Genomic DNA, 13,086 nt, shown 5'->3' with positions numbered 1-13,086 from the left:
TAATTAATCTGGCAACTTTATCTTGCCTCAATAACCAATGAGGCTTTCTGGTATTATGCTTAAGTACTTTGGGAGAGTTCCCCCAGTCTCAATATCACAGTCTAGTCAAACCTGTCCCTGATTTCACACTATGGACTTGTTTGTAGTACTTTAGCTGTGGGACCTTCCTTTATCGTGGTCCAGTCTCTACTACCCCAGATCCCCACCTTACTTGTGGCACAGTGTGGGAAGCTGGAGCTCACCGCTGATATTCTCTCTGTCAGCGTCGCCTCCTCACCAGCCTGGCCACACAGGATTTCACATATGCGCTGATCCGCTCCCGCTGATGTTCTTCAGTAAGGGGGGGGCCCGCTGTGGGTTTCAGGCTCTTCAGTAAGGGGGGGGGGCCGCTGGGGGTTTCAGTCGCTCGCACCACGAGGCAAACGCGGGAGATAGAATCTCTACGCAAGCGCCGCCTCTCTCCAGACCGATCCCCTGCTCACGGGGCAAGCGCAGGGGATTAGCGGCTCTGAGGAAGCGCCGCCTCGCTCTCACTCGCTGGCCTACTCACGGAGCATGCGCGGGAAGCTAGCGGCTCCACAACACTACCGCTGCAGACTCCGGGCCGCTATCCCTTCCAGGCGCTCTCTTCCCTCTTCAGTCGGTATCCCGTGCAGGCGCTCTCTTCCCTCTTCAGTCGGTGAATCAAACACCCCCTGTCTGCGCTACCAGGAGGAGGGCTGCAAGGCCAGCAGCTTCCTCAAGGCGATCGCGTCTCCTTCCTCACACGCCTCACCAGGATAACGAGCACTCGACAGCAAGGGCAGGTGAGGGGCAGATGGTGAAAGGGAAAGGCAGATGAAAAGCTGGGCTAATCAAAACCCACTGGCACACACCAACCCCAGGGGGGGCGACTAGCAGTCCTGGGGCAGTTGCCAGTCCCTGGACAGGGGCTGGGGGTAAAAGAAGACGCACTCCTTAATAAGTCTCATAAACTGGGCAGAGGACTGCGCTCCGCAGCGCGGCAGTCTCCTTCTCCTAAAGCTGTCCCTGTATAATTTTAGACAGGGGGGCCAGCTAGGCGCCCAGGGTCTCTCCAGTAACTTCCCACAGCGGGGCCAGGACAAGTACCCAAAAGGGGAGTAGTGAGGTGGACCAATAAGGCAGCTTTCCAGTCCAGGAGATCACCTCTCAGTCTAACCTCTTCCCACCCTTAGCTACAGCCTGTCCTCCTGCTGACTTCCACAGGTAGACAAAATGGCTGCCCCGCATTCCGCCTTTTATAGGCTGCCCTTCAATGGTCCAGCATGGACCAAAAGGTTCTGGAATGCCCTATGTTAAGCTATGGCCAAGTTCTGGGTGCGACAGTTGGGGCAGTTGGAAGCCACCATTTTGTGTGGTTCCAACTTTCCTGTCAGAACAGGCCTCTGGGCCTGAGGTAAAAGATTATGGGGGGAAGAAAGAACACCTATCCCCTTGACCAACACCTAAAAAAAATAGTAGACAGAAAAATATTAAGGGTATGAGGGGCAAAAAGGGGACAAAATAAATAATAATGAGGAGGGACTGCGCAAAAAAATCCAGACAGGTCTAACACCATGTTTTTAATCATGTTAGAGTATCAAATATTACTCCTTATTTGCTGTATTATTGGTGTCTTTCTGACATAAAGACTTTCCAAAATTGAATATTTTATTCACCAACTCTGTTTTAATCTAATTAGCATTAAGCTTTTTCTGTTTATTAGGTATTTGGAGATTTGCTAAAGAGTTTTGCAAGTTGATTGTGGTGAGGTCAGTTGAGAACAATGTAGAATCGAAATGCCTTGTAGGCAGTGAGAGATCATCTCAAATGCACAACTATGCAGAGTGCTCAATTTGAGCGATAACAGAATGATTATGAACATCCACAACCTTAATGCAGCTGATGCTAAACCATTCCTCTCTTTAGATGTATCAGAGTCATGACTAGCTGGCTTAAACACATAGGTGAAAAAATCTATGGGGAGGGACTTAAAACAGGTTTTTTCTGGATTACATGTGACGCAATGCCCATTTTCAAAGATAATGGAACAGTATTATCGAACTTGTGTTCAGTCTTAAAAGTCCTCTTTTTCCTAACAATGAAAAGTGGTTTGAAATAATTTACTAACACTGTTGAACTAACAAGAGTATCCAGTTGGTGTCTGTTAGGGCAGGTTATTGAGTGATGTTGGTTTGAGGCGGGATCCAAGGTTTCCATTTCAGGAATCAAAGGCAGCAAATGCATTGTCTAGTTTAGCTTGTAGTTCAGACATCGTTTGTAAAGGTAAGTAAGATGTACAAAATAGATTTTTATATTGGGAACATATCGCATGAACATAGAAATCCATAACCTTGACAGATGACTTTAAACTAGTAGTGTAGAACTTTTTACTGCATCTTAGAATGGTTTTGAGAAGGGCTATTGTACATTAGTATACATTAATTGAAATTTACTAATTAGCCTACAACCTGGCTGAAATTGCAGCAGTCGCTGTATTAAGAAGTGAATTCATGCTTTTTTTTTTTTTGACTGTTTGTGCGATTTGTTGTGATGGACCTAGAGTAAAGAGCCTTAATTATTGTGGCAGTTTCTCAAGCGCCCTCCTTTCTACATATTAGGTCATAATTGAATTGCTAAATACACTATTGCCGCCAAAGAGACCATCCACATGGGCTTTATGGACCTCTCAGCGGCCTTTGATCGTGTTAACAGACAGAAGTTATGGGCCCTGATGATCTCTCTGGGGGTGGATCAAGGGCTAGTGGACACATTGAAGGCACTGCATTGGGAGACTACAGCTTCAGTTCGCTACAACAAGGAAGGAATGAAGACAGAACCATTTCCTTGTACAAGCGGAGTCCGACAGGGCTGTATATTAGCTCCTTTTTTATTTTCATTTTATATTAACAACTTGGACCGAGAACTTATGAAACTGGGTGTAGATTCCCCCCAAATAGGCCAGCGCCCGGTACCAGTCCTCTTGTATGCGGACGACGCAGTGTTGCTAGCCCGCACCCCACTAGGTCTACAAAAATTAATTGATGGTTTTGTCAACTTTATGAATTCCTTGGACCTCTCAGCTAACCTGGATAAGTCCTACGTTATGTCTACAGGCACAAATCCTAAAAAGGATTTTTTACACGGCATAGGATCACATAGACTAGGAAGAGTTAAGTCCTTTTCCTATCTAGGTGTACTTTTTGATGAGAAACTGGAATTCAGAGACTTGGCCGAAAAGCATGTAGCTAAACTGGTGGCTTCAACGGGTGCCATAATGGCATATGGGAGGAGGCTAGGCAGATGGTCACCGGAACAGATATTAAACTTATATAGAGCGGTTTCCTGCTCCAAGGTGACATACGGGGCAGAAGTCTGGGGCTGCAAAGCAAACTATGTGCATCAGATACAAGCTGAGGAAAACAATTTTTTTTAAAGATTATTAAAGGTCCCGCATAGTACCCCTTCATATATAACACATATGGAATTGGGTGAACCATATATTGAGGATAGAAATATGGTCCGACCTATCTTGGCTTGGATCAAGGTCTGGGCTAATCCAGAGGCCGGCCTTAGTAGACAGATTATTAAGGATTGCCTGAGCAGGGACAAAGGGGGAGAGATTCCGTGGCTCAAATATGTAAAAGACACCCTGGAAGGAATTGGTTGTTAGAATCTGTTCCTTGAGCCGGAGTCTATGACCAGCCTGAATAAAAATCTGGTAAAAAAACTTTTCACTGCCCGGGCAACCGCCAGAAGGGCCCACGCTGAAACCGGGAAAACATCCGTGGTGGCCCATAGTTTACTAAAAACACAGCCTGGTATGGAACCATATCTAGCGGTGATGCACAATGCACAGGAAAGATTTTATATGACTAGGTTCCGTCTTAATCTTCTCCACCATTTATTGGCTGTTCCCGCAGGATTTACATGCTCGGTAGAGCTGAAGGGTACCTGCGGCTGCGACACTAGGTCTCCGCAGGATACCCTTCAATTTGTTTTATTATGTCCTTTTTATTCGGACCCTAGACGGAGGTTTTTAGTAAGGATTTTGAAAAATAAAAGACTGAGACATGCTAAAGCAGCCCTCCTTTTTTTACAAAAAGCCTCAGACCCATATACTCTGTTATGTATAATAAGTTTTATTAAGGTGGCCACGAGATTAAGGAATATCAGGGGAAAATCGGCTCACATCAATTTATAGTCTGAATGAATGTTTGTACAAAATTCCCAATGATTTACGGTTTGTTTCGCCCCTTTTTAGACCTATTTTTATTGTTCTTAACATGCCTTTTAAAAAAATGTTTTTAAACATTGTATGTATGTATTTTCATGTTCTTTAATGGTATCTTTTTAAGTGCCGAATAAAGATATTTGAATTTGAATTTGAATTGCTTCTTTTGGGAGTTGGGTCTTAACTTGCCAGCTAATGTGCCAAATAAATGTTAGACTGAGCTTTGCGGCTGCTTGGCTTTGATAATACTGCACATGTTGTGCATACAAAGCAATGCTGCCACACCACTCCAAAAGTACCTCCTATTTTCTAGATCAGATCGATTATTCTGCTTGAGCTAAGCATCTACTTCACCTTATTGGGGTCAAAGCTACAGTTGTATCTTTGGTAACTGATTCTTGACCTGTCACAAAAATTTTCACATTAATGAATTATTTAAAGCTTCTTCTGTGCAGTACAAAAGTATTTATTCACACATATTCAGTGTTCGATATCATTATCATAAGAAGTGTTAAAAGTAGAAAGTTAACGTAGGCCAATTGCTTCATTGGGTCATACATATACTGAGGAGCATGAGTCTCAGTTGGATCAGTAATAAACTTTCTAGAAAATTCACATGTATTATCCACATAGTGACATTTCGACGCGCTCAAAGTGACAAAGAAGGGAGACAGTTAAGTGGGATAGGTGTGATTGGGAAAAGGTGAGGACTGGGTAAAGGATGTTGTGACCATACTACAATCCAAGTAATATTCAGTACAGCCTTTACTTCAGATGTGGGGAATATTTAAAAAAAAAAAACAAGTACTTTCATCACAGCCCCTCCAGGGCGCGTGTAATCATCAGCGCTGCCGAGCCGCTCAATCATACAACGTTGAAAAACCTAAACATTCCCAGTCATTAACAGCCACAATGGAACCGATGACGGTCCAACAGTAAAGGCCACTGGACGGCCATTTAATAAGCGCTCCCGCACCTTTAAGTCCTGATGAAGACCCCAGCATGAGGCTTCAATCAACCCTTAATCCAGGGGTCGAAACGTACACCGGATTGTACCCACCTTCTTAACATAGGAAGCAACCTATGGATTAATACGGACCCTGTGTTAAAGAATTTATTGGAACTAATGAACTAAATTAGTCTGTAAAGGCTGTACTGAATATTACTTGGATTGTAGTATGGTCACAACATCCTTTACCCAGTCCTCACCTTTTCCCAATCACACCTATCCCACTTAACTGTCTCCCTTCTTTGTCACTTTGAGCGCGTCGAAATGTCACTATGTGGATAATACATGTGAATTTTCTAGAAAGTTTATTACTGATCCAACTGAGACTCATGCTCCTCAGTATATGTATGACCCAATGAAGCAATTGGCCTACGTTAACTTTCTACTTTTAACACTTCTTATGATAATGATATCGAACACTGAATATGTGTGAATAAATACTTTTGTACTGCACAGAAGAAGCTTTAAATAATTCATTAATGTGAAGATTTTTATGATATAATCTGTGTAACAATCATTAGACTCTGACCAATACTTGTGTACCTACATCACTGACCCAGGTCAGAGAGTTTTTAGGGTTAACCCCGTTAATAACTCCCTTCTTGACCTGTCACAGCAAAAGACAACTGTACCTGTGAGTCCTTGAACAGAGTCTAAAAAGAAGCAGGTGACCCTGACATACAGAAAGGATTACTAGCACTTTTTTGGAGATCCACACGCTGGTACTCTTATTTCATGGGCCTGTGGAAGATAAGAATTGCAAAACCTTGTGACATTACAGTGTTTTCTTGACATTTGAACTCTGGGTTTCCTTCCCAGTGCGAGTGTCAACAATTTAGCCGTGGCTCACGTTAGGATGAAAGTTTATTTTGTAACACGTTGGGATACATTTTTGAATTTGTTGTCATGTAGAATCCTTCTGACTTCAGATGTATCAAAGGTAAAAACAAAGGTAAACTGCCCCTAAGAAGAGCACAGTTCATAGACAATAGGGATTTTTTTAAAACGCACACACCCTGGAGGGTGCTATTCTAGGTAACTTTCTCCGATATGTTTCAGCATTTCTGATATGTTTCAGCATTTGTACTCATCTTTGTAGTTTGTATTTCATGACTGAAGTCTTTCAAACATTTACTTTTTTTTGTTTTGTCTTTCAGACCTCATGGATTCCGTACCTCTGCTGCCAAAATTTCCATTAGATATGGACCTTAAGATATCTGTAGTAGAGTGCAAACCAAAGGAGGTGTTAGTAGAATTTCAGGGCAAATACAATGCTGAATTTGAATTTGACTACCACATATTACAGAAAGAGATACAAAACGTTCCCAAGGTAAAGGACAGTGTTGTGGCTGGCGACTTCTGCTTAGTGGAAGATAAAGATTCTATGGAATGGCACAGAGGACGAATTTTGGAAAAGAAAGGAGAAATGTTTGAGGTTTTCCTCATAGATACTGGAAATGTTTTGAAGGTTGATATTACCCATATTGCATCCGCTTGTGGTGAAATTTTCCAGCTGCCTCCAAAAATAGTCTGTGGTATTTTTTCCAACATTCTTCCACCTGAAGAAAAATGGAGCTCAAAGGCTATAAATTATTTTTCATCACTCCTAGGAATACATGTGAAAGGCCATGTTCAAGCTATTTTACCCAATCAAGTTGTCCTCCTTGAAGTACCAAAAATAATTGGCGATGTAGTCAAATTGAGTTTAGCAGAGTATGTTGACAAAGATACATTTAATCTCATTGTAGAAATATTGAAGGAGTTTCCAATAGGGTCCTTCCAAAAGCAAATACCAGATTTGCTTCAGCAAAAACATATTCAAGCAGATTACATAGAGACTATTCCAACCTTTCAACAAATTGTGGATCATTTACGACCTTGTCTTTCTGTTGATACAGCAGAGAAAGTCAAGATAACTGCTGCTGTTAGTCCACTTCAGTTTCACTGCCGAATTTCACCATGGATTCAAGAGCTAGAGAATTTAACATCAGCTATGCTCTTACATTATGAAGCAATTAGTAAAGACGCTGTATGTGACCATTTTGGATTGTTGTGTGCTGCAAAGCGGAAAGATGGAAGGTGGCACAGAGGAGTTATACAACAGCTGCTTTCTGATGATAAATTGAAAGTGTGGTTTATGGACTTTGGGTACAGTGAATCAGTGCCTTCCAAGTCTGTCCACAAGCTTGAGCCTGAATTTCGTTTATTTCCAATGATGTCATTTCCATGTGCTTTATCTTGTCTAACTTTGCAAGATGAAAATCATAGAATTTTCCAACTTGGCGAATTTAAACATGCTTTATTAGGGCAAACTGTTTTAGTTCATGTAGACAAGTTTTGTAAGGAAGAACATTTATATCATGTTACTTTACTGAATAAGAATGTACCAATTCCTTCTCCAGTTAGGCATGAAAATAAGTTGCCCCCATTGCGGTCCCCTAAATCTCCATATAAAATCTTCTCTAATGAGGAAGAAAAGAAAATCTGTTCTGAGAAACCTTCTGCAGTGGAGATTGTTGCTCCTCAAGAAATGGAAAGAGACTGCACAAATAAAAATGAAATGGGTTTAAAAGTGTTGTATCCCAGAATGAAAATGAAAGTAGATTCTGTCTATATAGCTTATGTTCAGTATGTACTAAATCCCTCTAACTTTTGGGTTCGGATTGATGAACAGGAAGTTGCATATTTAAAAATGATAAAAAATATTGGAGAAAAGTATGCCGTGTGTGAAGCTTGTGACATGCTTCTTGAAAATCCACAGCCTGGCATGCTCTGTTGTGCACGGTATAGCAAGGACATGAACTTTTACCGAGCTGTCATATCTGAAGTGCATGATATGGAAATTACAGTTTATTTTTTAGATTTTGGCAACACCGAAACCATCCCTGACAGTCATGTGAAAAAATTGTTTGAAGAATTTGAGGACTTCCCAGCAGTAGCTATGTGTTGCACACTTGCCCATGCATGCTCTCTTGAAGAAGTGTGGGTAAAGAGTGCAACTGACTTCTTTAAAAGTGCAGTATTTGGAAAATCACTCATGGTTCATGTACTTGGAAAACAAAATGAAAAATATGTTGTAGACCTGCACCTTACAAACACTTCTGAGGAACCTAATGTTGTTACACTGATGGTTCAAGCTGGATATGCTGAATATTGGAAATCCACTCCAGATCGTCCTCCTCTGTCCAAAGCTGAACACACATCTATATCCGACTTAAAAGGAGTGAAAACCACAAAGAACACATCAGCCCAAATCAATATCACAAAGACTAAAAAACAAAATATATTATCAGAAGATGTTTGTGTATCAGAAAAGCCTTTGTCTTCTCCTCCAAGTTCAGGAAATATATTTTCAAAAAAGATCAGTACTCTAAGAGATAAAGAACCCATATGCCATTATGATCAACATGTTTTTAAACCCGGATCTGTTATTGAAGTTGTTTGTTCTTATGTGTGCTCACCAGGAGTATTTTGGTGTCAATTACAGGCTCAATCTGAAGCATTGGGAAGCTTAATGAAGCAAATACAAAGTCACTATAGAGTTCAAGGAGAACCATATGAAGTTGGAAAGATGGCCTGTGTTGCTAAGCGATTAGTGGATGGGAAGTGGTACAGAGCATCTGTAATTCAACACATCTCAACAAAAGAAGTAGATGTAATATTCATAGATTATGGTTTCCAAGAAAGAGTTAAAGTTGAAGATCTGAAAAGTGTCATCCCTGATTTTCTTCTTTTGGAAGGCCAGGCATTCCGTTGCAGTCTTTACAACCTAGTAGAGTCCCTAAATTCAGATCCTATGAATTGGACTAAAGAGGCATGTGCAGGTTTTAGAAGTTTCCTTGATTCAGTAAGTAGTGGTTCGCTGAAGTGCACAATTTACTCCCTGATGCTTGTGACACCTAAACTCCTATGCAATGTGGTTGATTTAGAGACCCCTTTTCATAGTGCAAAAGAATTTCTTATAGATAAAGGCTTTGCTCAGTCTTTTGATTCTTCAAAACCACGTTCACCTTCTGTTTCTAATTTTACTTTTATGTACTCCTCTTTCAACATTAAAATGGGAACTGAAGAGGAAATATATATAACTCACATATACAGCCCAAAGAAATTTTATTGTCAACTTGTTAGAAACAGTGAAACTATAGATGCTTTGATGAGTAGAGTTGCACAGATTGGAAGTTCAGCTGGTTCTTCCCTAGACAGCAATTTAAGACTCTGTATAGCAAAGTATTTTGAAGATGGTAACTTTTACAGAGCACTGGCATGCCCGGTGCAATCATCTTCACATTTAATGGTATACTTTGTAGACTTTGGAAACAAGCAAACAGTAGAAAGACACGAAGTCTTGCCTATTCCAGAAGAAGCCACAGATTTACTATACACACCAATGCAAGCTTTGAAATGTTACCTCGCAGATTTCACAGATACTTTGCCTCCTCTAGAAGTAGTGAAGTGGTTCGAAGAAAACTGTTTGGGGAAGATTCTGAAGGCAGTTATCATATCTAGGGAAATGGATGGGCAACTGTCTTTGGAACTTTATGATGGATGTCTAAACATAAATAAAAAAATTAAAGAATTGATGACTATGCATTCGGCCGGTTGTGTGGAAGTGCAGGAAAAAACCAATAGTAATTCAATTACTAAAATAAAACATGTTGTTCAATTTCCAGTGTATGTAGCAGTAGATTGTGAAAGTGAAGGGTTACAAAACGTAGACCCTTTTGAAAAAAAAGATGAAAGCAAGGATGGTGAATATAAGAGTAATCTTATGAATTTGAGCACTGGCATGGATACTTTTAATGCTTCTTTCAATGATCCACCAGACAGGCATTCCAATAATTTTAGAAAACAGTGTGTTTCACATACAAACATGGTTACATCAAAGAAATGTGGCAAGTCTCAGCAAGATTGTAGGAATTCCTCAAAACCACAATATACAAATCTTCCTAAGCCAAATGTTAAGTCAAATTCTGAGGCGTTAGGCTATGTGTCTCACGTAAATAGTCCATCAAATTTCTACATTCATCTTGCGGAGGATGAACATTTAATAGTACAAATAGCAGAAGAGCTTAATTCTCAGTCTCTCACTCTAATACATTCTAAGGAAGAAACATTTAAAGCAGGCGATCTGGTTTTAGCAGAGTATGAAAAAGATGCTGCTTTATATCGAGCAGTTGTTAAACAAGTAAAATCAGATGAAATGTTTGATGTAGAGTTTATAGACTATGGAAATTCATCAGTTGTAAGTCGTTCAGAATTGTACAACCTTCCAGTGAAATTCCTAACCACTCCAAGACTTGCACACCCAGCATTTCTTAGTGGAAGTAGGTGTGGAAATCCTGATGGCTCTGCTTTTGTGGATAATGTGCCATGTGATTCCCAAAAATTGCCCATCAGCAATGAACCTGTTCGTTTTCATTTTGTTCAGGAGTATGAACATGGGTGGGAAGTTAACATAAATTATGACATGATTGTTGGTGAGGAATGTCTGTCCTTCCAAGAAGACATAGTGCCAGAGAACATTCCATTAGGTAAGACCAAAGAACAAAGGGAAAATACGTTTGTGCTAAAGCAGAGTGAAATGAAATCGGCCAAAGTCAGCACGTCCACTTTGCCTGATGTATGTGACAAAGCAAATCTGCAGGTGGCCAGTGACGACCACATCAATGTCTGCTATATTCCAAATCAAACAGTACCTTCTGGACAGTTAGAAAAAGTGAAATTGAGCAGTATTTCAGATTGTGGAACTTTTTATGTGACATTACTGGCAAGAGAAAACCAATCAACATACTTGTCTGTGCTCCTTGATAATGCAGCAAAGTTAAAAGAAAATTCACTGCCTGTTGGAAACATCAAGGATGGAATCATGTGTTTGACAAAATCTGAAGAAAGCCTCAAATGGTTCAGGGCTGAAGTGAAGGAAGTATTCTCTGAAGAGAAGATGATGTTAGTTGAGTATGTGGATAATGGTAGAACTGAAAAGGTGTCCATGACTAATGCAAAGATATTAAACGGGACTCTGAAAAGCATACCCAAACAAACTGTTGCTTGCATATGGGTATGGCTTAAAAGAACTGGGAGGTGTTTCTTCAAATCTGTAATGAACTCCTTATCCTCTCAAGTTTTGAAAATCCTTTTTCTACGATACTCTAAAGCCATTTCTACATGGGAAGTTGAGATTCTGGTAGGTGACCAACTACTTATGCAGTATTCAGGTGTGACTCCTTATCCTACAGCGAAAAATGAACCACTCAACTTGGAGGACTCTCAATCATTTCCAGTTCAACCTGTTCATTCTATTCCATGGATTACACGCAGCAGCGCTAAATCATACCTTGGGTTTGTAAGTGAAGCCAGAGACCCTTTCAATTTCTTCGTTCAGTTGGAAGACTCATTTGACATCATGACTGAGTTGTGTCTGCTACTGTGTGACTTACCAGACAACTTACCAACATTACCATTGGAACAGGTCACTCCTGGTTCTCACTGCCTAATAACATCTGACTTGAAAGAACAGTGGTGCAGAGCAGAGGTTTCTAATGTTTCTGCTGACTTTGTGTTACTAACATTTATCGACTTTGGATGTTCTGTTCAAGTACTGTCCAAGGACATGGATCAACTGAAAATTATTCCCGAAAATATTGCTTGTTTACCAAGACTAGCTTATCCATGCACCTTAAGTGAAGTGGTCCCTGTTAATTTAGAAAAATGGACAGAAAAAGCAATCCTTTACTTTCAAAATTACTTGAAAGAAAAAGAACTTCAGATACAATTTAAGAATTACCAACATGGTCTTACACTAGATGTGGATATTTCGCGTGGACGAAGCAATTTAGCTGATGACCTCATAGCTGCGGGGCATGCTGTCCGATCAAAAAGAAAGACCCCTGATTTTGATACACCTGTGGGCACAAAACCCAGTGATAACTCTAAAAAGCCAGTTAAGATGACTTGGGCAAAAAATACTGCTTTAAGACTTTCACATATTAAACATGGCACTAGTAAGACTAACCTTTCAGAGAATTCCCGGCTGGACAATCTGAAACATGGTAGTACCACTTTAAATGTTTTGAATCTAAGAGATGAAAGTAGCACATACAACAGTAAAAAAGATGGTGAAAGTGTTAATTGCCCTCAGCAGTCAAATAAAGAAAGAATTCAAGACCCAGCTAAAGCTTCTACCTTTCGTGGATTGTCTGGCCCTTCGAAAGCAATGATCAGAACAAATAGAACATAAAAGGAGAATGGAGAAGTTTGGTAAATGTTTATTCAAATTGTAAGTAATCATTTTCTTAATACATTTGTATGCATTTCAGAGTTCGATGTTATTCAGCCATCAACGGATATCTAAAAGCTGAGTTTCCCTATAGGATTTGTTGTGTTGTTACAGCCGGTCATGTAAATTTTACTGATTTTAGACGTACTAAATTCTGATATATAAAACTATTGACATCTAGTTGTTTGAATTCAAGTGGTATGTTTTGCACTACCCATGCACCCAACAAACAGAAATCAGTATCCTTCAGAAGTAACTGGCAAACCCATAGAGTTTTTTCTGTTGGGGAGAAAGGCACAGTAAGTAGATACATAACTTAAGAGAATGGCCCAAACAAAACCAGTGCAGCAAGAGCGGCACTGACTTTCAGTGCAGTAATGGTGAAAAGAGGTCTTAAAATGTGTTGGGTGTAGGGACAATCCATGTCAAGGGGGTAGCCATAGAAATAAAATACCCCCACCATGAACCACATCTTGAATGGTAGTAAAGTAACCAGCATCCACCTGTGAAGAAGAGTTTGTGAGTCAACCCAAAGGAAATTTTGATTGTTCCACCTTTTCTTCCACT

At 40.3% G+C, this 13,086-nt stretch overlaps 1 protein-coding gene across 4 annotated transcripts in view; it reads left to right on the top strand.

The window, feature by feature from the left end:
* Window positions 1–13,086, top strand: part of TDRD15 (tudor domain containing 15) — a 218,600-nt gene that overhangs the window by 83,437 nt on the left and 122,077 nt on the right. For all 4 annotated transcript variants that reach the window (XM_078647719.1, XM_078647721.1, XM_078647720.1 and 1 more), the window contains one exon: window positions 6,401–12,519. In XM_078647719.1, the coding sequence (XP_078503845.1) occupies window positions 6,406–12,480 (6,075 nt within the window). In that variant the 5' untranslated portion in view covers window positions 6,401–6,405 and the 3' untranslated portion in view covers window positions 12,481–12,519. The remainder of the gene's footprint in view (window positions 1–6,400; window positions 12,520–13,086) is intronic.

This window comes from Lissotriton helveticus, chromosome 6 (assembly GCF_964261635.1).
Source record: "Lissotriton helveticus chromosome 6, aLisHel1.1, whole genome shotgun sequence".
Classification (NCBI taxonomy): Eukaryota; Metazoa; Chordata; class Amphibia; order Caudata; family Salamandridae; genus Lissotriton; species Lissotriton helveticus.
The sequence above is the reverse complement of the archived record's forward strand: the minus strand, read 5'-3'. Positions and strand labels throughout refer to the sequence as shown.